At 40.8% G+C, this 25,616-nt stretch overlaps 1 protein-coding gene across 1 annotated transcript in view; it reads right to left on the bottom strand.

The window, feature by feature from the left end:
- Positions 1–25,245, bottom strand: part of SRGAP1 (SLIT-ROBO Rho GTPase activating protein 1) — a 317,403-nt gene extending 292,158 nt beyond the window's left edge. The window contains exon 1 of the mRNA XM_017872537.1: positions 24,970–25,245. Coding sequence (XP_017728026.1) covers positions 24,970–25,036 — 67 coding nt within the window. The 5' untranslated portion in view covers positions 25,037–25,245. The remainder of the gene's footprint in view (positions 1–24,969) is intronic.
- Between the last annotated feature and the right edge of the window lie 371 nt (positions 25,246–25,616).

The raw sequence follows: 25,616 nt of genomic DNA on the forward strand, positions 1-25,616 counted from the left end.
TTTTTTTGAGACGGAGTCTCGCTCTGTCGCCCAGGCTGGAGTGCGGTGGCGCGATCTCCGCTCACTGCAAGCTCCGCCTCCCGGGTTCGCGCCATTCTCCTGCCTCAGTCTCCCGAGTAACTGGGACTACAGGCACCCGCCACCACGCCCGGCTAATTTTTGTATTTTTAGTAGAGACGGGGTTTCACCGTGTTAGCCAGGATGGTCTTCATCTCCTGATCTCATGATCCGCCTGTCTCGGCCTCCCAAAGCGCTAGGATTACAGGCGTGAACCACCGCGCCCGGCCCAATATCAATAACTCTTAAAGGGATAAGGCAACTCTTTATATGTTTATATGGCATGGTGCAGACTAGCACTACTCAGATGAAGGTCAGCAAACTGTTCATTTCAGATCCACAATGAGATACGGAGCTTAGGCTAGAATCTAAAGCATCACATCACTAAACACTGTTTAGTTTAGTAGCAAGATTTTTCTGAATAAAGAAAGCAGTGTCGAGGCTAGGCGTGGTGGCTCACGCTTGTAATCCCAGAACTTTGTAAGGCCAAGGTTAAGAGGATCGCTTAAGTCCAGGAGTTCCAGACCACGTGGTGAAATACAAAAATTAGCTGGGCATAGTGATGAACATCTGTAGTACCAGCTACTCAGGAGGCTGAGGTGGGAGGATCAGTTGAGTCCAGGAGATTGAGGCTGCAGTGAGCCATGAGCGTGCCACTGCACTCTAGCCTGGATGACAGAGTGAGAGCCTATCTCAAAAAAAAAAAAAAGAAAGAAAGAAAGAAAGAAAGAAATGTCATGATTTACCTTATCTCCTCCCTCACCTCCTCATAGACTGGTAACAAACACGTTGCTGACCAGCACTGGTCTATGAACTATGACTGAGTAGCACTGGTATAGATAGATGATACACTGCTGAGGAAAAAAAAAAAAAAAGGCTATATTAACTACTCTGCAAATTATCCCATTTGTTCAATAAGTAAATAAATAGATTAACTACTATAAATATAAATAAATACAAATGATGCCATTGGAAGGATGTATTCAGCTGGTGCAAATGTACTCATGGATTTTGCATTGCTGAAATTTGCTGTCTGATATTAGAATACATTCTTACATAATTGTGGTTATGTTATACATCATTTTAATGCATATTTCTCACTTTATGGTTTCTTGCTAATGACTTATTACTTGCTGTTTATTTTATATTTGTTTTAGACAATGGAAATGATGTTAGACAAAAAGCAGATTCAAGTGATATTCAAGTTAAAAATGGGTCATAAAGCAGTGGAGACAACTCACAATATCAACAACACATTTGGCCCAGGAATTGCTTATGAACATACAGTGCAGTGGTAGTTCAAGAAGTTTTGCAAAGGAGATGAGAGGCTTGAAGATGAGGAGGTTTAGTGACCGGCCAACAGAAGCTGACAATGACCAGTTGAGAGCAACCATCAAAGCCGATCCTCTTACAACTACACAAAAAGTTGCCAAAGAACAACATCGACCATTCTACAGTCATTCAGCATTTGAAGCACACTGGAAAGGTGAAAAAGCTTGATAAGTGGGTGCCTCATGAGCTGAGCAAAAAAAAAAAAAAAAACCTCATCATTTTGAAGTGTTGTTTTCTCTCATTGTGTGAAACAATAACGAACCATTTCTCGATCAGATTGTGACATGTGGTATAAAAAGTGGATTTTATGCCACAACCAACAACGATGAGCTGAGTAGCTGGACTGGGAGAAGCTCCAAAGCAATTCCTAAAACCAAACTTGCACCAAAAAAAAGGTCATGGTCATTGTTTGCTGGTCTGCTGCCGGTCTGATCCACTATAGCTTTCCGAATCCCAGGAACACCATTACATCTGAGACGTATGCTAAGCAAATGTATGAGATGCACGGAAAACTGCAACACCTGCAGCCAGCATTGGTCAATAGGAAAGGCCCAGTTCTTCTCCATGACAATGGCCAAAGGAACTTCGCACGACCAACGCTTCAAAAGTTGAAGGAATTGGGTTACAAAGTTTTGCCTCATCCACCATATTCACCTGACCTCTCGCCAACTGACTGCCACTTCTTCAAACATCTCAATGACTTTTTGCAGGGAAAACACTTCCACAACCAGCAGGATGCAGAAAATGCTTTTCAAGAATTTGGTGAACCATGAAGCACACATTTTTTTTGGTGGGGGTCGGGGGACTGAATCTCTCGTTCTATCGCCCAGGCTGGAGTACAGTGGCAGGATCTTGGCTCACTGCAACCTCCGCCTCCTGGGTTCAAGCAATTCTCCTGCCTTAGCCTCCCAAGTAGCTATGATTACAGGCACCCACCACCATGCCCAGCTAATTTTTGTATTTTTAGTAGAGACAGGGTTTCGCCATGTTGGCCAGGGTGGTCTTGAACTCCTGACCTCATGTGATCCTCCCTGTGATCCGCCCGCCTCAGCCTCCCAAAGTGCTGGGATTACAGGAGTGAGTCACCGTGCCCGGCCCATAGATTTTCACTCTACAGGAATAAACAAACTTATTTCTCATTGGCAAAAATGTGTTGATTATAATGGTTCCTATTTTGATTAATAAAAATGTGTTTGAGCCTAGTAATAATGATTTAAAATTCATGGTGCAAAAGCACAATTAATTTTGCATGTAATACTCTGTATGTAATACTCTGAACCATTAAGAGTAGTTATCTTTGGAAAGGTGAGAACTTTCATTTTCTGCCTTATCAATCTCTATTTTAGCCAACAAGTTGATTTTTTTATATAACCATAAATTTATATGAGTGNTAGTGTTTTGTATTTTTCAGTAGAGACGGGGTTTCACCATGTTAGCCAGGATGATCTCGATCTACGACCTCGTGATCCACCTGTCTCGGCCTCCCAAAGTGCTGGGATTACAGGCTTGAGCCACCGCGCCCGGCCGAGTGGAATTTTTTTTAAAACAGAAAATGTTTTATTTTCCCAGGCTAACAATTTTTTCTAATTCACTAAAGTTGATCATTCATTTGGATTTCCTTTGTTTTTACCTAATGTTCTTTTCCTGTTGCAGGATCCTATCTAGACACCATGTTATGTTTAGTCCCCATTTACTCCTTAGGCTCCCCTTAGCTACTAAGTCTTTTGCAACCTAACATTTATTATTATTGCTTTCAAGGCCAGAGTTTATAAAAGTGGTAATACATTCACATATTTTGAGCATTCCACGTGACAGACAGTTCAACACTTTACTTGTCTCAGCAATGCTCTGAAATGGGTACTGTCATTACCACTATTTTAATGGCAAGGAAAGTAAGGCAAAGTGAGATTAACTAATTTGTCCATAGTTAAACTGCCAGAAAGTAGCTGAGCTGGGTGATGTAGACCCTAGCAGTTTGACTCCTGAGGCCATGCTACAAACTACTAGGTTATATGAGACGTATACAAATCTACATGAGTGTGCTTATTTCAGAGTGTCATATGGTATCTGAAAATGGGGCGTGGTATTATGAGACTGTGAAATACCCAAAAGATGGATAACCACAATTATAATAAAATTTTTGTTTCACAGTGCACAAGGCTTTCTGTACATTATTTTACAACGTAATTCCAAGATTGCTGGAAGAAATCTTGGAATTAGATGCTAAACAGAAAAGAACCTGAAGTACAGTTCCCGTCTTCAAAGAAGATACTTATTCATAGATTAGGTATTTGGAGAATACTGTTACATTACGTTTAACCTAAAGCTGCCTTCTCATATATTTTAAGTTTAGCGTAAAGGTTTCTCTGGACATAGAAAACTGAAACCTTACTGGAAATATAAACAGACTATAACCTACTCTTGTGCCAATCACCAAATTTTGGCCAATTAAAGGTGGCCAGGGGTTCAAACTGTATTCAAATAAGGCAAATGCCAAGCTGTAACCAATCCACCTGTTTCTGTACCTCATTTCCGTTTTCTATACATCACTTTCCCTTTTCTGTCCATAAACCTTCTTCCACCATACGGCTGCACTGGAGTCTCTCTGAGCTTATTACTCTGGCTTGGGAGGCAGCCCAAATCACAAATTGTTCTTTGCTCAATTAAACTCTGTTAAATTTAATTTGTTTAAACTTTTTCTTTTAACAATACAGATAGATGTGTATAATTAAAACTCTTAGCTCTAGAATAATACAGTCTGGAAATCTTTCAAATATAGATTTTTGGTGACACATTTGAGAGTTCCCGTAAACACTGTCAATACAAGTGCAACAGAAGTTCAATAAAAAATGGAGCAACTGTGGTCCGGCGCGGTGGCTCACGCCTATAATCCCAGCACTTTGGGAGGCCAAGGCAGGCAGATCACTTAAGGCCAGGAGTTCGAGATCAGCTTGGCCAACACGGTGAAATCCCGTCTCTACTAAAGACATAAAATTAGGCAGGCATGGCAGCACATGCCTGTCATCCCAGCTACTCGGGAGGCTGAGGCATGAGAATTCCTTGAACCCGGGAAGCGGAGGTTGCAGTGAACCTAGATCATGCCACTGTACTCCAGCCTGGGGCAATAAGGTAAGAAACTATCCCAAAAAAAAAAAAAAAAAAAAAAAAAGAGCAACCATTTGAAAAGGCATTCATTTCTTTTTTGTAATACTGTACTCAGAAAACTCTTTTCTAAGGAATACAAAAACTAACACATTTTCTCTTCTAAATTCTCAAAACCTACCAGCTTTCTGTGCTGCACCATTATCAAGCAATGTTTCCACTGTCATGATGTAAATAAAAGTGAAAACTCGTCACAGCCAAAGAAATGGTGAGCAAATTAATCAAGCCCTGGGGTCAGCCAAAGAAAACAGTTCTTGCCTTTTCTAGTGCAAGTTTCTAAAAAGGTGCTCTTTTTCCCTACCTCTTCTCTACCAACAGGGAATGGGCAGACCTCAGTCCTGCAGCAATGATCAAACCTCTTGTTCACTGAGTTCTGGAATTTCCCCTGGTGCTTGAGGATTATAATTTGACTGAATGGTATTTGAACTGTGGTAATCAATATGAGCAGAAGGATAAAGCCATCACTTTCAAAGAAAACTTTGTGAACGGCATTGAGAAGACATCAAAAGACAACACACAGTGCCATTACACATGTAAAACGATGAGCAAACCGATGTCTTCCTACTCCTTCTCCTTGGTAAATACTGTTCCAAAGCTGAATTCCACTGGTGAAAACATGCTAATTTCGCGGCCAGACTAAAATTTGGATATCTTCAGAAGTGAAAAAGGTCTGACTTAAGATAAGCAGACACCATTGTTCTATCTTAATTGTTAGAGGTCTGTGAGAGGGAGCTGTTTGCATAAGCCGCACCTTCAGAATAATACAAGTGAAGGGCAAGAGTCCATATGTCTTCCACAGACCAATTGAGCAGGGAGTCAGAAATGACAGCCCAGGAACTGTGACATCGAATGCTTTAAGAACTGCTGGAACCTTTGTAAATGCTCTTCTTGTGCCAAGTTGGCTGTGACACCAAAAAGCCTGCAGGGTGGCCCCTCCCCCACAGAGCCTAGTGTCATAGGTCTCTACATCCATCCTTGGAGTAGGAAAGAAATACAAGGGATAGACTGGTAGAAGCAGCTCTACAAGGAATGTTGCCATCTGCACACTGCAATGAAAGACCGCACTGTCTAACGGCAATACCAAGACCCCAGAGATTTCCCAACACCATCTCAGATTGTTTAGAAAAATGCGTATGTGTTCATGTTCTGCCTATATCAGAGCCTTTCACTGATCCTCTCCACACATTTCCCCCACATTTCCATATATCCTGGATTCTTCCATATGCAGACACAAACCTATATATGAGGAACTCTAAAGCATTCGTGCAACATTTTTTTGCTCTCCTGTACGTGTATCCTCCTCAGTGTGCAGCTCTTGGACTATAAACGTCTTTCGAGATAGCAAGGACCTGAGCCATGGAATTCTCTTTATGAAAAAAAAACACAGACTTATTCTTTTTTTTTTTTTTTTTTTGAGACGGAGTCTCGCTCTGTCGCCCAGGCTGGAGTGCAGTGGCCGGATCTCAGCTCACTGCAAGCTCCGCCTCCTGGGTTTACGCCATTCTCCTGCCTCAGCCTCCCAAGTAGCTGGGACTACAAGCGCCTGCCACCTCGCCCGGCTAGTTTTTTATATTTTTTAGTAGAGACGGGGTTTCACCGGGTTAGCCAGGATGGTCTCGATCTCCTGACCTTGTGATCCGCCCGTCTCGGCCTCCCAAAGTGCTGGGATTACAGGCTTGAGCTACCGCGCCCGGCCCAGACTTATTCTTTCCACAGTAACTTGAACTATACTAAAATGAATACTGGATAAATTTAAATAGTTCTAATTATTCATGAGCTAAAAAAAATACAACTGGATATTAGATTTTGACTTCCTGTAGTATAGTAAATATAGATACAACCCATATGACCCTTCTCATTGAAATTAAAATGCTGGATTTTGGCCCAGCGTGGTGGCTCATGCCTATAATCTGAGCACTTTGGGAGGCTGAGGCGGATGGATCACCTGACGTCAGGAGTTCGAGACCAGCCTGGCCAATATGGTGAAACCCCGTCTCTACTAAAAACACAAAAATTAGCCGGGCATGGTGGCACTCACCTGTAATCCCAGCTACTCTGAGGCTGAAGCAGGAGAATCGCTAGAACCTGGGAGGCGGAAGTTGCAGAGGTTGCAGTGAGCCAAGATCGTGCCACTGCATTCAAGCCTGGATGATTCCGTCTCAAAAAAAAATAAAAATAAAATAATGCTGGATTTTTAAAATGTACTTTTAACCACATCACTGAGCTTTCACATAAGTAAAGAACTTTAAGGGTCCCATAGCAAGATAAAATCAGTATAAAATAGATCCAATGATAGTAAGTGCTCTGGAGAGACGTAACGCAGGAAGGTGGATAGGATGGGCCAGGGAGATGGAGGTTTATAATCTAAAACAGCATGGTCAAGAAAAATTAGACTTCAAAATATCTGCAAAATTAGACCATAACTGTGTTAATATCAAACCTGGAATAAAATTAAAAAAAAAATTTGACCATGTTCTATGATGATAATGCAATTAATTTAGAAATGAGAAACAAAAAGATAATTTAAATTACTGTATATATTTGGAAATTTTAAAACTTTTTTTGTGTGTGTAGAGAAAAGGTCTCACTCTGCTTCCCAGGCTGGAGTGCATTGGCGCAATCACGGCTCACTGCAGCTTCAACTGCCTGGGCTCAAGCAATCCTCCCACCTTACCACCCTCCTGAGTAACTGGGACTACAGGCACCTACCATCATGGCCATCTAATTTTTTAATTTTTTTTTTTTGAGATGGAGTTTCACTCATCACCCAGGCTGGAGTGCAGTGGCACGATCTCGGTTCACTGCAACCTCCTCCTCCTGGGTTCAAGCAGTTCTCCTGCCTCAGCCTCTTGAGTAACTGGGATCACAGGTATCTGCCACCACACCTGGCTAATTTTTGTATTATTAGTAGAGGCGGGGTTTACCATGTTGGCCAGTCTCGAACTCCTGACCTCAGGTGATCCATCCACCTCATCCTCCCAAAGTGCTGGGATTACAGGCGTGAGCCACTGCGCCTAGCCAATTTTTTAATTTTTTATAGAGACAGTGTCTCACTATGTTGCCCAGGCTGGTTTCAAATTCCTGGACTCAAGCAATTCACCCCTCTCAGTCTCCCAAAGTGCTGGGATTACAGGAATAAGCCACCACTCCTGGCCTAAGACATATTTTTAAACAGATCATTAATCATGGAAATTAGAAAACACACAGAGCTGAAAGATAAAAACACTACATATAAAAATTTATGCCTGGCTGGGTGCAGTGGTTCATGCCTGTAATCCTAGCACTTTGGGAGGCAGAGGCAGGTGGATCACTTGAGGTCAGGAGTTCAACACCAGCCTGGCTAACATGGTGAAACTTTATCTCTACTGAAAATACTAAAATTGGTGGGTATGGTGGTGGGTGCCTATAATCCTAGCTACTCCAGAGGTAGAGGTACGAGAATCACTTGAACCTGGGAGGCAGAGGTTGCATTGAGCTGAGAATGCATCACTGCACTCCAGCCTGGGCAACAGAGCAACACTTTGTCTCAAAAAAAAAGAAAAAAAAAAANTAAAGCAGTACTTAGAGGAAATTTTATAACCTTTTATTTTATATTGGAAAAGAAAATAATAACTGAGAAAATAAATAAAAAACTTTAAAAATAATAACTGAGAAAATAAATACAAACTTTAAAAAGGTTCAGCAAATAAAGACCCATGAAAAAAGTAAAAGGGCCAGGCTTGGCAGTCTGCACCTGCACTCCCAGTTACTCAGGAGGCTGAAGTGAGAGCATTAGTTGAGCCCAGGAGTTCCAGGCTATAGTGCACAATGACCACACCTGTGAAAAGCATTGCACTCCAGCCTGGGCAACAAAGCAAGACCCTTTCTCTTTAAAAAGAAAAAAAAAGAGAGAGAGAGAGAAATAAAGAAAAAGGAAGAGTATAACAGAGAGGATAAACTAAGGAAACAGAAAATACAATACGGTAAATCAGTAAAGCAAAAACCTAGTTCTTTGAAAAGACTAATAAACATACTTCTGGCAAAGTCAATCAATGAAAAAAGAGAGAAGATATACACAGACATTTGTTATTAATAGAAAAGAGGTCTAACTGAAAATAATGCAGAGAAAAGACGATAAAAGGATGCTGTAAGCAATTTCGTGTCAGTTAATCGGAAAATTTGAACACAATGAGATTTTTTTCTCCTTGATGAAAATGTGAGACCCAGATTACTTGGCAGATGAGTTCTACTAAACATTTAAGAGTCAGATAATTCCCATATAACATGAACTCCTGCAAAAAACAGAAAAAGAGGAAACAACCTCCAACTAATTTCAAACGCTATTACTCTCAGTTCATAATGCAATTCTATTAAGAGGAAAAAATAAAATAGTCTTATGTATCTGTTTAAAAAATGTAAATAACAGGCTGGGCACGGAGGCTGACATCTGTAACCCCAGCACTTTGGGAGTCCAAGGCAGGCAAATTGCTTGAGCTCAGGAGTTCAAGCCAAGCCTGAGCAACATGGTGAAACCCCATCTCTACCAAAAATACAAAAAATTAGCCAGGTGTGGTGGTGCATGCTTGTGGTCCTAGCAACCTACTCAGGAGGCTGAGGTGGGAGGATTGCTTGAGCCCAGGAGATGAAAGTTGCAGTGAACCAAGATCACGCCACTGCACTCTAGCCTGGGCAACACAGACCTCATCTTAGAAAAACAAAAGGAAATACCATATATATACACACACACATTTCATGAGTCAAAGAAGAAATTATTATGAAAATGAAAACATTTCTAGAACATAATTCTTTACGTATCAAAACTAGTGAGATGCAGCAAAGGTGGTACTTTAAGGAGAATTATCATGAATATGTATTAGGGAAGAAAAGATGCCTTTCTTAGGGATAATGCTTACATTAGAAGAAATAGTTATATTAGAAAGAATGATTATATTAGAAAAGGAATTGTATTCCATTTAATGCTGATGTTAAAAAGAGGAAAAGGTGTTTATGTTAGAAATGTTACATTTTAAAAGAGGCTTACATTCTAAATACTTATATTAGTAATAGCATTTATATTATAGAAAATAACTGTATTACCTTAAATGCTTATACTATAAAATAAGGATCAAAAAAAAAAAGAATGAGCTATGTGTTCAACTTAAGAAAAGAGGTAAAGGACAATAAATTCAATGAAAATAAAAATGATGATAGTAAAGATAAGAGCAGAAATTCACAAAACAGAGAAGAAAAACTAACAGAAACAGATAAACTAGCCAGGTGCAGAGGTTCACACCTGTAATCCCAGCACTTTCGGAGGCTGAGGTGAGTGGATTATTTGAGGCCATGAGTTTAAGACCAGTCTGGTCAACATGGCAAAATCCCATCTCTACTAATTATACAAAAATTAGCCAGGAGCCAGGCGTGGTGGTGCGTACCTGTAATCCCAGCTATCTGGGAAGCTGAGGCACCGGAATCACTTGAACTGGGAGGTGGCGGTTGCAATGAGCCATTGAACTCTAGCCTGGATGACAGGGTAAGACCTCATCTCACAAAAAAAAGAAAAGAAAAAAAGACAAACTACTTTAAGATTTAGTAACAAAAGGCAAAAATAAATGTTTTAAAATAATATATTTTAAATTCAATACAGATCAGCCTATGTTCTTAAAATAAGAGAATACTATCATCAATATTATTTCAATACATTTTATATCTCATACAGAATGAATACATTTCTAGAAAAATATAATTTATCGGCCAGGCACAGTGGCTCACGCCTGTAATCCCAGCACTTTAGGAGGCTAAGGCAGGCCGATCACCTGAGGTCGGGAGTTCCAGACCAGCCCAGCACGTGGCAAAACCCCGTCTCTACTAAAAATACAAAAATTAGCTGGGCATGGTGTCGAGCACCTGTAATCCCAGCTACTTGGGAGACTGAGGCAGGAGAATCGCTTGAACCCAGGAGGCGGAGGCTGCAGTGAGCAGATTGCGCCATTGCACTCCAGCCTGGGCAACAAGAGTGAAACTGCATCTCAAAAAAAAAAAGTATAATTTATCAAAACTGACATGAGAAGAAATACACAGCATAAATAATCCTATAACTAATAAAGAAAATGATTAACTACTGATTAACAATTAAAAAGTTCTTCACACAAGGAAACTAATTAGACCCAGATAAACAGTTCTATTCAACTTTCAATGAAAGAAATATTTCAAAGTTTCAAACTCTTCCACAATATAGAGAAGCAATACTCTCCCACTTACTCTGTGAGGCTAGTGTAACTTAGATTCGTGGCCAGGCGTGGTGGCTCTATGCCTGTAATCCCAGCACTTTGAAAGGCCGAGGCAAGAGGACTGTTTGAGCCCAGGAATTCTCTGAGTCCAGGAGTTCAAGATCAGCCTGGGCAACAAAGTGAAGCCCCATCTCCCCATCCCCCCCTCCAAAAAAAACACAGATAGGAAATGAGACAAAGACATCATTAAAAAGGAAAACCATAGGTCTGTTTTTTCCCCAAGAATTTAAAGACAAAAATACTAGATATTAGCAAACGGAATCCAACGGTGTACACAAACAGACAGACAGACACACACACACATACATACACACCACACACAAAATACAATGAAGATAGCCTTAAAGCAAAGAAAGTTAAATATTAGGAAATCTATAAATATTACTCATCACATTAACAGAGTAAAGAAGAAAAAACATAGTATCAACAGATTCAAAAAAGAAGAAGATAACATGCAACCACCTATTAATGATTAAAACTTCAAGTAAACAAAGAATACAAAAGATGTGCACTTTAGCTATTAAAGAGTATCTACAATAAACTGAAAACAACCATCATTCTTCAAGGGAGGAGAGGCTTGAAAGCATTCCTTTCTCAATGGAAAACAAGAATGCCAAGGTTGGCACTTTCACTAATTCTGTACTGGAAATTGCCTAGGACAAAATGCAAGAAAATAAATCCATAGAGCTTATAAATGAGAAAATAAAATCATCTTTATTTATAAATAATGAGTGTTTTTTACCAAAAAAGGGAACAAATTCTTTGAAATAACAGGCTAGCAAAGTGGCTACATAAAAGTAAAATGCGGCCAGGCACAGTGGCTCATGCCTATAATCCCAGCACTTTGGGAGGCCAAGGCAGGAGGATCACTTGATATCAGGAGTTTGAGATCAGCCTGGTCAACATGGTGAAACCCTGTCTTTACTAAAAATAGAAAAAAAATGCCAGGTATAGTGGTGCACTCCTGTAATACCAGCTACTTTGGAGGCTGAGGCAGGAGAATTGCTTAAACGTGGGAGGCAGAGGTTGCAGTGAGCCAAGATCATGCCACTGCACTCCAGCCTGGGTGACAGAGCAAGACTTCATCTCGAAAAAAAAAGAGTAAATTGCAGACCAGGCACGGTGGCTCACACCTGTAATCCCAGCACTTTGGGAGGCCAAGGCAGGCAGATCATCTGAGGTTGGAATTTTGAGACCAGCCTCGCCAATGTGGAGAAATCCTGTTTCTACTAAAAATACAAAATTAGCCAGGCATGGTGGAGCATACCTGTAATCCCAGCTACCTGGGAGGCTGAGGCAAGAGAATCGCTTGAACCTGGGAGGCGGAGGTTGCAGTGAGCCAAGATAGCACCAGTGCACTCCAACCTGGGCAAGTGAAACTCCGTCTCAAAAAAAAAAAAAAAAAAGTAAATTGCATTTCTGCATAATAGAAACTAGGAAACAATCTTGAAAGAGATCTCATGAACATTAGTCATAAAAATAGCATCCTGATATAAATCTAACCAAAAACATCAAAACTATAAAACTTTACACAAAGATATTTTAAAACAACTAAATAAGTGGAGGAATACTCATATTCACAGCTAGGAAGAACTAATATATAGATGCCAATTCTTCCCTAATTGATTTATAATTTCATTCAATTTCAATGAAAATGCCAATGTGTTTTCAATGGAAGGCAAACTAATTCTAAAATTTATTTGGAAGAGAAAGGAGCATGATCAGAAGACACTTCTGAAAAAAGAAGAAAGAGGGGAGATTTAGCTTACCAGACATAAAGACTTATTACAAAGCTATAGTAGTTAAGATAGTGTGATTATGGTATTGGTGCAAGAATAAATTAATCAACGGAACATGACAGAGTGTCCAAAAATAGAGTTCTGTATATGTGAAACTTTCATCAAAACAGAAGCAGCTAGCATATCATTTCTTTAAAAAGACTATTAGTAAATGGAACCCCAAAAAAGGTCATTTATATGAAAAGAACTTTAAAAAAATCCCTAGCTCACACAAAATAAAAAATAAACTTTAGATGAATTAAAAATATATGCTGAAAGCAAAATTTTAAAGCATTTAGAAAATGACACAGACAGATATCTTCCTGACTTTAGAGTGGGGAAGGATTATTTAAACATCAAATATAAATAATTGATACATGTGAACAAATTAAAAATGAACTTCTATTTATTAAGAGGATCTTTTTTATTTATTTATTTATTTATTTATTTATTTATTTATTTAGAGATGGAGTTTCGCTCTTGTTGCCCAGGCTGGAGGGCAATGGTGCGATCTTGGCTCATCTCTGCCTCCTGGGTTCAGATGATTCTCCTGCCTCAGCCTCCCAAGTAGCTGGGATTACCAGCACCCGCCACCATGCCCAGCTAATTTTTGTATTTTTAGTAGAGATGGTGTGTCACCATGTTGGCCAGGATGATCTCAAACTCCTGACCTCAGGTGATCCACCTGCCTTGGCCTCCCAATACGCTAGGATTACAGGCATGAGCCACCACGCCCAGACTAGAGAATCTTTTTAAAAGCGAAAACACAAGCTACAGACTGGGAGCAGATATTTGCAACAGATATAACTGGCAAGAGATTAACATCATGAACATACTAAAACAAAACAAAACTCAAAAATCAGTAAGATATACAGACCTATTATGTACCTACAAAATTAAAATAAAAGGAAGAGAAAATCATTCTGGCCAGGTACAGTGGCTCACGCCTGTAATCCCAGCACTTTGGAAGGCCGAGGTAGGCGATCACTTGAGAGCCCAGGAGTTCAAGACCAGCCTGGGCAACATGGTGAAACCCCATCTCTACTAAAACATACAAAAATTAGCCCGGTGTGGTGGTGCATGCCTGTAGTCCCAGCTACTTGGGAAGCTGAGGCACGAGAATCACCTGAACCCGGGAGGTGGAGGTTGCAGTGAGCCGCAAAGATGGTGCCACTGCACCCTAGCTGATAGAGTGAGACTCTCCCTCCAAAAAAAAAAAAAAAAAGAACTTCATGGTGACTGCTGCTTGTCTACCAAAATCTGTTCTTTCATGCTGTGACCATCAAGTTATAATTAGAAACACGGCCATCCAGAAAGACTACATTTCCCAGCTTCCCTTGCAGCAAGATGTGGCCATGCTGGTTAAATAAGTGGAAAGTATATGTACTACTAAGGGCTGGGTTTGAAAACTTTGGACACGTGCTCCTTAAGGCTGATTTTCCTTCCTGCAAGCCAAAACACTGAAATACTTAAAACCTGGTTTCGAAGAGAAGACAAGTTCATTTATCTAGGTGATGGCAGAACCACAAGATGGAAGAAATCTTAATAACGGGGCAAAGATGTCCTGGTGGCCTGGATTGGACATATCCAGTCTGTTACCCGAGAAAGAAAAAAATCTCTCTGTTTTAAAGCTACTGTTTGGGGGGTTCTCTTTATTATAGTATCTTAGCCTCTACCTTAACTAATACATTGCTCAATGCTAAGTGTTTTTCAGGCTGTGAACTCTCCTCCCCTGCTAATAAGAGAAAGGCTTGACATTACCTGGTAAAGTTGAACATGCACATTCCCCATGACCCAGCAAGTACACCTAGAGAAACTCTTCTTGTACACCAGGAGACACATATAGCATTTTATACACTATTATTATTCATGAGAGCAAAAAAAACTATAAATAACTCAAATGTCATAGAATGAATCAATAGCTTGTAGTGTTTTTTATGCACTGGAATATTATGCACCAGAGAAAGCACACAGTGTGGCAGTGAAATTATAGTCACATACATTAATGTAGATTAATCTTAACATAATAATATTAAGTATAAAATTGAAGTCATAAGAATACATATTATTAATTTTTTATTAGGGAAAATTTCAAGCATACGCAAAAATAAAGAGAATAATATAATTAACCTCATGCACCCACTGATTATCAATTCATGGCATTTTATCTGTATCCCTACCTATTTCTTCCCTCCCCAAGATTATTTTCGAGAAAATCCCAGATGTCCTAATTTCATCCATTATTACTCAGCATGTATCTTTAAAAGATAAAGATTTGTTATACATGCCAAAACACTACTATTCCAATTTTTAAAATTTATACCAATTCATCATGTTAAAAATTCAGAAAGTGTTCAAATGGCCCTATATTCTTGATATATGAATGCATCCTAATCAAAACTATAAAGAAAGCTACAAAATGATAGTAAAGCTTTACAGAAAACAAGGGAATGATTAATACTATATCCAGAATTGTTGAGTGGCAGTGGGAATGAAGGGAGATTTGCTAGGAAAGGGACATTCCATGGGGGTTTCTAAGGCACTGGTAATGTTCTATTTCTTAACCTGGGTTGCTAGTAACGAGGTGTTCAAAGCTATTATTCTTTACACTGTAAATAATCATTTTCTGTACCTGTTTGTATGTATATTTCACAAAGCAAGCAAGCAAATAAACAAGCAAGTTTGCTCTCCCAAACACACATGCTGACTAAGTTCAAAGCAAGGAAAAATCAAAGTAAATCAATGAGTTGTAAACAAATGAGAAATCTGGTTGTCCTATGGACAAATCTGATTACCAGAGGTTCGATCCAGAGGCTAAGCTTTGCTTGGATTTACCTTGCCCACTCCTTACTCAAGGAAGCTGGAGTTGAAAGTCAGATACCTACATTTAGCCTGAAAATTTACCGAAGGCCAGGTATACAGTGGCCCAAAGACACAGAAAGTACTAACTATACTAAACAGGAAAGTTAAGCAGAAATTCCTCCTCCGCTGCATTATAGCTTGTTTTGCACATACACAACTCAGCGTATCCCTCAGGGTGCCCACGCAAAGCAATGGTGACTGGCTCACTGTGGGTGCTCAAAACTGTTAGCTCTGGTTATGACTATCTTTAATTATTATTTCACCTTCCATTTTACAGTCTTTCTTCAATTATTATAAAACAATTAACCATATCATAAAATGTTCTTCAAAAACCAGTGGTAAAGACTGCATAACATTGCATGTATAAAGTTAGTTAACAATTTACCGATGGAATTTAGTTAACCATTCCCCACTGTTGGACATTTAGAATGTTTCCAGCTGTATGACTTTCTAAAGAAATTATAAACCTTTTGAATTCAACTTAAAATTTTGTGGTAATAGGCTGGGCACAGGGGCTCACACCTGTAATCCCAGTACTTTGGGAGGCCAAGGTGGGTGGATCACCTGACATCAAGAGTTCGAGACCGGCCTGGCCAACATGCTGAAATCCCGTCTCTCCTAAAAATACAAAAAATTAGCCAGGTGTGGTGGCGGGCACCCGTATTCCCAGCTACTCATGAATCTAAGGCAGGAGAATTGCTCGAACCCAGGAAGTGGAGGTTGCAGTGAGCTGAGATCGTACCATTGCACTCCAGCCTGGGCAACAAGAGTGAAACTCCATCTCAAAAAAAAAAAAAAAAATGTGTGGTAATACTTGTTTGGACATCCTAGATAATTCTGAATGATCACCATGTTTATTTGCAGTATAAAGGAATTATGATTCCAAATTATTCCTCTTCTCATGTAATAAATGTTTAATGAGGCCCTGTACACTAAAGGGTGTGGGAGATAGACAATGATTTCTAATATCAAAGTGCTTTCTAGTGAAACAGAAGCAAATTAGCAGTCATAAGTGAAATTTTCATTCCTACATTGATTTTAAAAGAAAATACTTTTCTCAAGACTATGAGATTAAGTCAGTGACTTTATCTGATGTCATAAGAATCTTTTTCACCCCCAGGTAAGTAAAATCCACTGACTGAACTATAGTTCTCATTTTCCATACAGCATCACTGAACAGAGGTAGAGACAATTTAAAACACAAGTTATTCTTATATACGTGGCAGCCCAGAGCCAGGAAATGTGCTGTTAGCCTCTGTTACTTGCACTTGGATGAAAAATAATGACAAAATATAAAATCCACCTTATAATGAGCTGGGAATCTGTATGCTTTGTCTATTCTATTTCTCTTTTAAATTCCACATGAAACTCACTCCATTCTAAAAGCACATGGCACTCTCTTAGGATAATTCAAGATAAGTCCACTTTGGAATTCATTCTGGTAAAAGACTAGCGATTACATATTTGAATTTCAAAAAACTTATCTAAATCAGAATGCAACAAGATACAGCAGATAGAACAACAGGCTGGGCAAGGTGGCTCATGCCTGTAATCTCAGCACTTTGCAAGGTTCAAGCAGGCAGATCACTTGAGCTTAGGAGTTTGAAACCAGCAACATGGCCAAAACCTGTCTCTACAAAAAATACAAAATCATCCAGGCGTGATGGCAGGTGCCTATAGTCCCAGCTACACCGGAGGCTGAGGTGGCAGGATCACCTGAGCCGAGATTGGGTCACTGTGCTCCAGCCTGAGCAACGGAGTGAGACCCTGCCTCAAAAAAAAAAAAAAAAAAAAAAAAAAAGAAGGGGAAAAAAAACAAACCTNGTTAGCCTCTGTTACTTGCACTTGGATGAAAAATAATGACAAAATATAAAATCCACCTTATAATGAGCTGGGAATCTGTATGCTTTGTCTATTCTATTTCTCTTTTAAATTCCACATGAAACTCACTCCATTCTAAAAGCACATGGCACTCTCTTAGGATAATTCAAGATAAGTCCACTTTGGAATTCATTCTGGTAAAAAGACTAGCGATTACATATTTGAATTTCAAAAAACTTATCTAAATCAGAATGCAACAAGATACAGCAGATAGAACAACAGGCTGGGCAAGGTGGCTCATGCCTGTAATCTCAGCACTTTGCAAGGTTCAAGCAGGCAGATCACTTGAGCTTAGGAGTTTGAAACCAGCAACATGGCCAAAACCTGTCTCTACAAAAAATACAAAATCATCCAGGCGTGATGGCAGGTGCCTATAGTCCCAGCTACACCGGAGGCTGAGGTGGCAGGATCACCTGAGCCGAGATTGGGTCACTGTGCTCCAGCCTGAGCAACGGAGTGAGACCCTGCCTCAAAAAAAAAAAAAAAAAAAAAAAAAAATACAGTAGATGGAAAGAAAACCAGCATTAAACAGATAACAATTACTAACATTTATTGACTATTATGTGCCAAGCCTGTGATAAATGTTTTCCTCACTGCAATCTCACAAAGACAACAAGGAGGCCAGGTGCAGTGGCTCACGCCTGTAATCCCAGCACTTGGGGAAGCTGAGGTGGGTGGATCGCTTGATGTCAGGAGTTCGAGACCAGCCTGGCCAACATAGTAAAACTCTGTCTCTACTAAAAATACAAAAACATTAGCTGGGCATGGTGGAGCATGCCTGTAATCCTAGCTGCTTGGGAGGCTGAGGTAGGAGGATCACTTGAATCTGAGAGTCACACGACTGCACTCCAGCCTGGGTGACAGAGCAAGACTCGGTCTCAAAAAAAGAAAAAGAAAAAGAAAGAAAGAAAATTTAAAAAGACAACAAGGTAAATACTACGATTTTCCCTATTTTACAGATGAAGAAATTGACTCTCAGAGGTCACTCAACTAATCAGTGACAAGGCTAGACTGCTAACACCAAAGTTTCTGCTTTTTTTAAAAAAATTATTTATTTATTTTTAAAAAATTAGAGATGGTGTCTCGCCATGTTGACCAGGCTGGTCTCAAACTCCTGGTCTCAAGTGATCCTTCCATCTCTGCCTCCTAAAGTGCTGAGATTACAGGTGTGAGCCACCGTGCTTGGCCCAGAATTCCTGGTTTTAAACACCATGTTCTGTTTCTTCCCAGTCTAACACATCAACAGCGGAGAGTAAATAATGCTGTCAATAAATTAGAAAGTAGTTCTGAGCTGACAAAAATACCTTTACATAACTGTCTCTAATCCAAACTTCTTTTTTTTGAGATGGAGTCTCGCTATGTCGCCCAGGCTGGAGTGCAGTGGCACAATCTCAGCTCACTGCAACCTCCGCCTCCTGGGTTCAAGTGATTCTCGTGCCTCAGCCTCTAGAGTAGCTGGGATTATAGATGCATGCCACCACACCCAGCTAATTTTTGTGTTTTTAGTAGAGACAAGGCTTCACCATGTTGCCCAGGCTGGTCTCAAACTCCTGGGCTCAAGCAATCCACCCACCTCGGCCTCCCAAAGTGCTAGGATTGATTACAGGCAAGAGTTACCATGCCCAGTCTCTAATCCAAATTTCTGCCTTCAAACTGCTAAAGCATAAACAGACTAATTAGACAATTTATTTCCTTTTCTTTATCTTGTTAGTTGTTTGAATTGAAGTAAAAATAGGTAGCATGAATAAAAATTTTTAAACTGTCTCTCCTTGGCCGGGCACGGTGGCTCATGACCATAATCCCAGCACTTTGGGACGCTGACGCAGGAGTTCAGGAGTTTGAGACCAGTCTGGGCAACATGGCGAAACCCTATCTTTCAAAAAAAAAAAAAAAAAAAATAGCCAGGTATGGTGGTGTGTACCTACAGTCTCATCTACTTAGAGCGCTGAGGCAGAAGAATCGCTTGACCCCAGGAGGTCAAGGCTGTAGCGAGCCTTGTTCACCCACTGCACTCTAGCCTGGGTGACAAAGTGAGACCCTGTCTTGAAGAAAAAAAAAAAAAAGAAATTGACTGGCCAATTTACAAAGACTCTAAAACCTAGAACAGACTTGAAGTTATCTGACTCCTAAACTGGTCAACGTAGCACAGGAGTAAACAAACCAATCTAGATTGTCAGAGCTGAGATTTACTATCCTGTATTATAATCCAGCCCTCATGTGTTTCAGAAGGTCATGCTTTGCTCAAAATTTTCTCTAAAACTATCCCTTAATATATTCTGAAGTTCATGAAACTAATCGGGTTTTCAGGGCACTGTAAAGGCCTTGTTGCAGTAGCTTCAATTAGCTTCAGCAAAACATCAAGCAAATCACATTTGTACATATTAACCATGTTGTTTTTCTAGACCTTAAACACCACCATGTGAAGCTGCTGCCTGGGTATTGTGGTCTCTTGAAATGGTCCTGGTGAAAAAAACAACTTGGTTAGTTAATCAACGTAATTAACTCCTGTTCACAGATGACAGTTTCTATGCTCTTTTAGATCCCACAATGACTCCTTCAATGAATGCAAAGTCTAAATAGGTAACTGTTCTATCTCCTATTTAGATATCTACTTTGTGAGGAATCTAAAAGTGAATTCTCACTACTGAAAAGAAGATAACCTGGGTTCTGGTCCCAGGTATGTCACTGTTAATTGTGTAACTCTATGGTTAAGCCTCCCTGCATCATGTAATGACTGGGTTGGAGAAAAAAAGTTACAGGTCCCTCCCAGCTACAAAGTTTTAATTCATAACTTAAATTGCTGTCACTTCCTATTCTATGTTAGAAGAAAGAACATAAGATGCAGACACAGTTGCACCATGGCATGATGCAGGGCCATACCAAATCAAATTGGCATTAACTCATGTTCCATCTGCTACTAAAATGTATTATTTGTATGTCAGGCTGCAGAGTGGTCAAAGAACAACAGAGTTTCTTGGCACTCCCTGTACATATTGCATGTAGATAAATATGGTGCTATCTCTAGGAAAATACTACAAATAATAACTGTCAATTCTTAGCAACTAGCAACATACATTATTAAAAACAAACACAGTCTTTCATCTATAAGTTCACTTCACAAAACATGTCTTTTTGAGTCTTTTTCATTCCCATATGTGTAGCTCCACAATAGTTTTGCTGCGGAATACAAGAATTACATAGATCACTAAAGTCCACAGATAATCTCAAAACCTTCTGTTAGCCAATTCAATTCCTTCCACTGCTACACTATTTGCCAGAGATGTTAACAAATAGCATAGTCAACTGGTTTGGGTTTCATACACTTTTCCAGACAGGCTGGCTTTTTAATGGCCTATTCAAACAAGAGATTTATTTCTCTTAATTCTAAGTCTTTGAGAATTTGACCAAGAGGCATGAAATGTTCATTTCATTCTTTAAAACTGTTGCTCGGGGTCCCCTTTTGTCCCCGATTCAAACCTATCCGTTGTTTAACCACTTGTATCATTCCTGATTCTTCTCTGTCTTACAATTCTGTGCTACACTTCTCTGCATGTGGTTTTGATTACTGTTTTTTCTGTATTCTTTATTGTATTATATTTTAATTCTCCAATAACTCAATTTATACAGTGTCCATGAACTTATGAAATAAAAGTGAAAGCAAAAATGATTCTCCCCAAAACAGAGCAGCCAAGAGAAAACTTAAAAAGCTTGAAAATTTTATGAAGCAATTAAAATGAACTGATATGACATCTTCAATTAGAGTCAAAGACACTTAGGATTACACAAATTAGTCAGGCATGGTGGTGCGTGCCTGTAGTCCCAGCTACTTGGGAGGCTGAGGCACGAGAATCACTTGAACTTGCACTTGAACCCAGAAGGCAGAGGTTGCAGTGAGCCATGATAATGCCACTGCACTCCAGCTTGGGTAACAGAGTGAGACTGTGTCTCAAAAAGAAAAAAAAAAAAAAAAACAAAGAACAAAGACACTTAGGATGAAGAGAATTCCAACTCCTTATCTTATAGATAAGAAAACCAAAACCCAGAGAGAGGCTAAGTGACTTGCCCAAAATTATACATACAACTAGATACATCTACGATCTTATACACAAAATTATAAATTATCACCAGGAATAGTTCTTTTCACAGTTAAGAATAGCCCCTTGAAGTCTGTTCCCAAAACCTGTGCAGGCAGCCACAATGGCCAAATTCCATATCTGTGCCAGATGCAGTGGCTCATGCCTGTAATCTCAGTATTTTGGGATGCTGAGGCGGGCAGATCACCTGAGGTCAGGAGTTCGGGACCAGCCTGGCCAACGTGTTGAAATCCCATCTCTACTAAAAATACAAAAATTTGCTGGGCATGGTGGTGCATGCATGTAATTCCAACTACTCTGGAGGCTAAGGCAGGAGAATCACTTGAACCCAGGAGGCAGAGGTTGCAGTGAGCCGAGATCACGCCACTGCACTCTGGCTTGGACGGCAGAGTGATTCTCCATTTTATGTGTGTGTGTGTGTGTGTGTGTGTGTGTGTGTGTGTATATATATAAAATAAAAAATAAAAAAAATTCCATATCTGAAGTCATTCCTTTAGGTCAAAACATTATCTCAAAAATTCTGAGATAAATAGAGTTGTTATTAGGGAAAATGGGAGAGAATAAGAGGGGAAAATATTCTAGAGTGTTAGGTTCTAAGTTAGAACGTTAAAAAACATACATATAATCAGAATGACTCTTGAAATCACCCACACACCTAAGTCACCTAGAGAGTCCAATATGTATGTTTATTCATTGTGTTTTTCTTGAGACGGAGTCTCGCTCTGTCAGCCAGTCTGGAGTGCAGTGGTGCAATTTCAGCTCACTGCAACTTCTGCCTCCCGGGTTCAAGCAATTCTCCTGACTCAGTCTCCAGAGTAGCTGACGTTACAGGCATACACCACCACATGCAGCTAATTTTTGTATTTTTAGTAGAGACAGGGTTTCACCATGTTGGCCAGACTGGTCTCAACCTCAAGTGATCCGCCCACCTTGGCCTCCCAAAGTGCTGGGATTACAGGCTTGAGCCACCGTGCCTGGCCTAGGCTTATGTCTTAATGAGTTCCATAGAGCTAGGTTTTTCTTCAGCAATAGAACAGAATTTCTTTTTTATCATCAGATAAAGTTGCTGTCTGTAATTTAAAAAGCAGGTTGTTCCAAAAACATATACCTTTGTTTGTTTATTTACTTATTTATTAGACAGAGTCTCACTCTGTCACCCAGGCTGGAGTACAGTGATGTGATCTCGGCTCACTGTAACCTCTGCCTCCTAGGTTCAAGTGGGACCACAGGTGTGTGCCACCACACCTAGCTAATTTTTGTATTTTTTGGTAGAGATGTGGTTTATCTACCAAAATGTTGGCCAGGCTGGTCTTGAACTCCTGACCCCAAGTGATCTGCCTGCCTCAGCCTCCCAAAATGCTGAGATTACCGGCATGCACCACTGCATCTGGCCCCAAAACACATACCTTTAAATAACAGAGAGCACTCTGCGAGGGTAGAGAAAAACCAGTCTTGTCTCCCATGCTGTCCTTACTAAGGGGCCTACTCTCCCTGCATTGGACAGCTGGCCTCATGCACTATTTGCCTGTTATTTTTCTCCCACTCTCTTCTTGATTTGCCTAGAAGTACCAGGTGAATTTGTGCCATTTAATGCTTATATGACCTGACTCCGAGATATTCCCTTATTCCCACTTTTGTGTATGGATGTAGTGATCTAGGTTAGATACTGGATGTGTAGGTTATTGCAGAAGGAGGTAAAGCCTGGACACAGGGCAGGCAGGTACAGTGAAGAGTCCTAAAGCAGCCTAGGGACTTGTGGGTGTGTGGAAGGGAGAAGCGTTGAAGGAAATAGGGAGAAGGTCACTGGCTGTGGAAGAGACTTAGTTCCAAATGTGATTTTCACCATGTTCATGATTTTTCTTCCGTTTGAATTTGATAGACACATTGCAACACATCCCATTTCGCTGATTTTGCAATAAGGATTTGATCACTGGCAAGTGACCTTACAGCAAAGATAAAGAAATGAACATTTGAAAGTGCATTTGCCAATTAGAGCTCCAGGCGGCAGAAAAACCAGACTGCCACCCCTTGAAGACCTGCCACAAAGAGCCATGTGGAAAAACTGCACAGAGAAATGGTGGTTGTGAACAAGAGTACTGCCTTGGAATGAAAGGTTTTAGGCTATGTTGGACTCTCCGAAAAAAGAAAGGTTAGTCTCATTAGAAAGTTTACCTGGCTCTAAGAAAATAACTTCTAACACAACTTCCATAGCAATGAAACAAGTTCCTGTAAGTATAAATTATCATAATTCCAAGCAGACAAAAATCTGTGTCTACTGAACAATGTTTAGCTTAACTCCATTTTAGGGGTCAGCCTAAAGATAACCTAAGTTATCTTGCATATTGTGTCTGCCGTGGCCACAATGAGTTGGTCTCTATTCACACTGGATGATACAGGATTTCTTCACCAGGTCCTCTCACAGGACTCCAGGCATTTTTACAACTTGACCACACAAAAGAACACTCAGGCTGCTCCTCCCTTGCTCAAGGGAAGTACAGTAATGCCTTTCTCGTAGCCCTTTCATAAGACTGTGCAGAGACAAACACAGGTGTGTACATAACAATCTTTATGAACTTTGCATTGAATGTGTCAAAGAACAGCGGCGATCCCAACATTCCATCCATTGTCTCAATCAGGAAAGCTACTCCTGAGACATCAGAAAAGAGGAGGAAAAAATTCAACTAACATATGTTTACGAAACACTTCAGCAGCAAAAAATACTTGTATTGGAGAGAAAATATATTTTTTTAAATCACAAGGCATAGAAAGTAAAAATAATTAATCAGCCTTAATTAGGTTTTCTCCATTAGTTGACAATGTAAATCGATTGAAACTACTACTCAAACATTCAAACCTTCATTTTACATGCAAGTGGCTTCCAGCAAATGATAAAGCAATATTCCCATATGAATGTGAAAGATGGCAATGAATTCTGGCCCATTATAAAGGAGGAGTCAGATTCCACTAGTCACTGCTTCGTTTAACTGCCAGGCTTTCAGGGAGCTATTTAATAAAAGGGGGACTCGCCCTAATAAATTGTGAGCGGTGTAAATAGGTGAACGGTGTAAATACCTGAAATAGCCTGCACTCAATGAGGCTGGAGACCGCGTGCGGTTCACAGACTTTACAAATATGATTCCGTAAAAAAATTACGTAGTGACAATCATACTATTTAAAAAGAATAATGACGGTGATAATAATAGCTGGACAGGATGCATCTCTGCTGCCTGCTTCCCACAGAAGTTGCCCAGCTGAAGGTGGTTAAGTTAAAGCCAGTTCTCTCCCCATTGGAGATGCGGGCTGGCAGCTGGCGGGGGGAGGTCACCCGGTTTCCAGCTTCCCGTGGGTTTGACGGGACTGGGATTGCAACTGGGAACTAAAGTGACTTGTAGGAAGCCTGGGTGGCTCAGCCAGGGCTCGAGCTGTCCCCTTACCACCTTCCTCCCACGCAGACACCAAGTTAGAAACGCAACTCCACGAGCACAATGACAAGAAGGCACACAAAAGGAGCAAGGCAGCCGCTCCCATCCTTACCTTTGACTTGACTTTCATACTCGGCTATGATCTCTTTGTCCTTCTTGAATCGGCTCGGGGTGGACATTATCCAGCTGTTCTGGGTTTGCTTTCAATGGGCAAGTTCTGTTCAGTGGTCACAACCAGTTCTCCTCGGAGAGGCAGAGTTGTACTCTCACACGCCGGGAATCCAGAGGCAGTGCCGACCCGAGGGAAGGGAGGAGGGAGAGGAGAGGGAGGAGGAGGAGGGAAAAAGGAGCGAGTAGAGAGGACTAGATTAGCCCAGGCGCTGGCACCATACTCTCGGAATTGAGCTCCGTCGGTGATCCCAGGGGATCCCCGGGGTCGGGGCTGGAGAGCCCGGACACGCAGGCAAACTCCAGCGAGCGAGTGGCGGGGGACGTCTCCCTGCCCACCTCGCCGGGAGCCCGGCCACTTCCTCTACGGCCGCTGGGCGGGCGCGGGGCTCGCACCGGCGCTCCGCAGCATTGTTCGAGACACGCACCGGGCGCCCAGGACAGGGCCAGCGGCGGAGGGCAGGCGCCGGGAACGCGCCCAGGTCGAGCGCCACAACCCTCTCTTCCTGCCTCCAGCCGCCGGCTCCGGCGCTCAATGGTCCCGCCCGGGCTGGGGATGCTGCTGCCACGGCCGCCGCTCCTCTGCTCGCA

This window comes from Rhinopithecus bieti, unplaced genomic scaffold (genome assembly GCF_001698545.2).
Source record: "Rhinopithecus bieti isolate Rb0 unplaced genomic scaffold, ASM169854v2 scaffold_1103, whole genome shotgun sequence".
Taxonomy (NCBI): domain Eukaryota; kingdom Metazoa; phylum Chordata; class Mammalia; order Primates; family Cercopithecidae; genus Rhinopithecus; species Rhinopithecus bieti.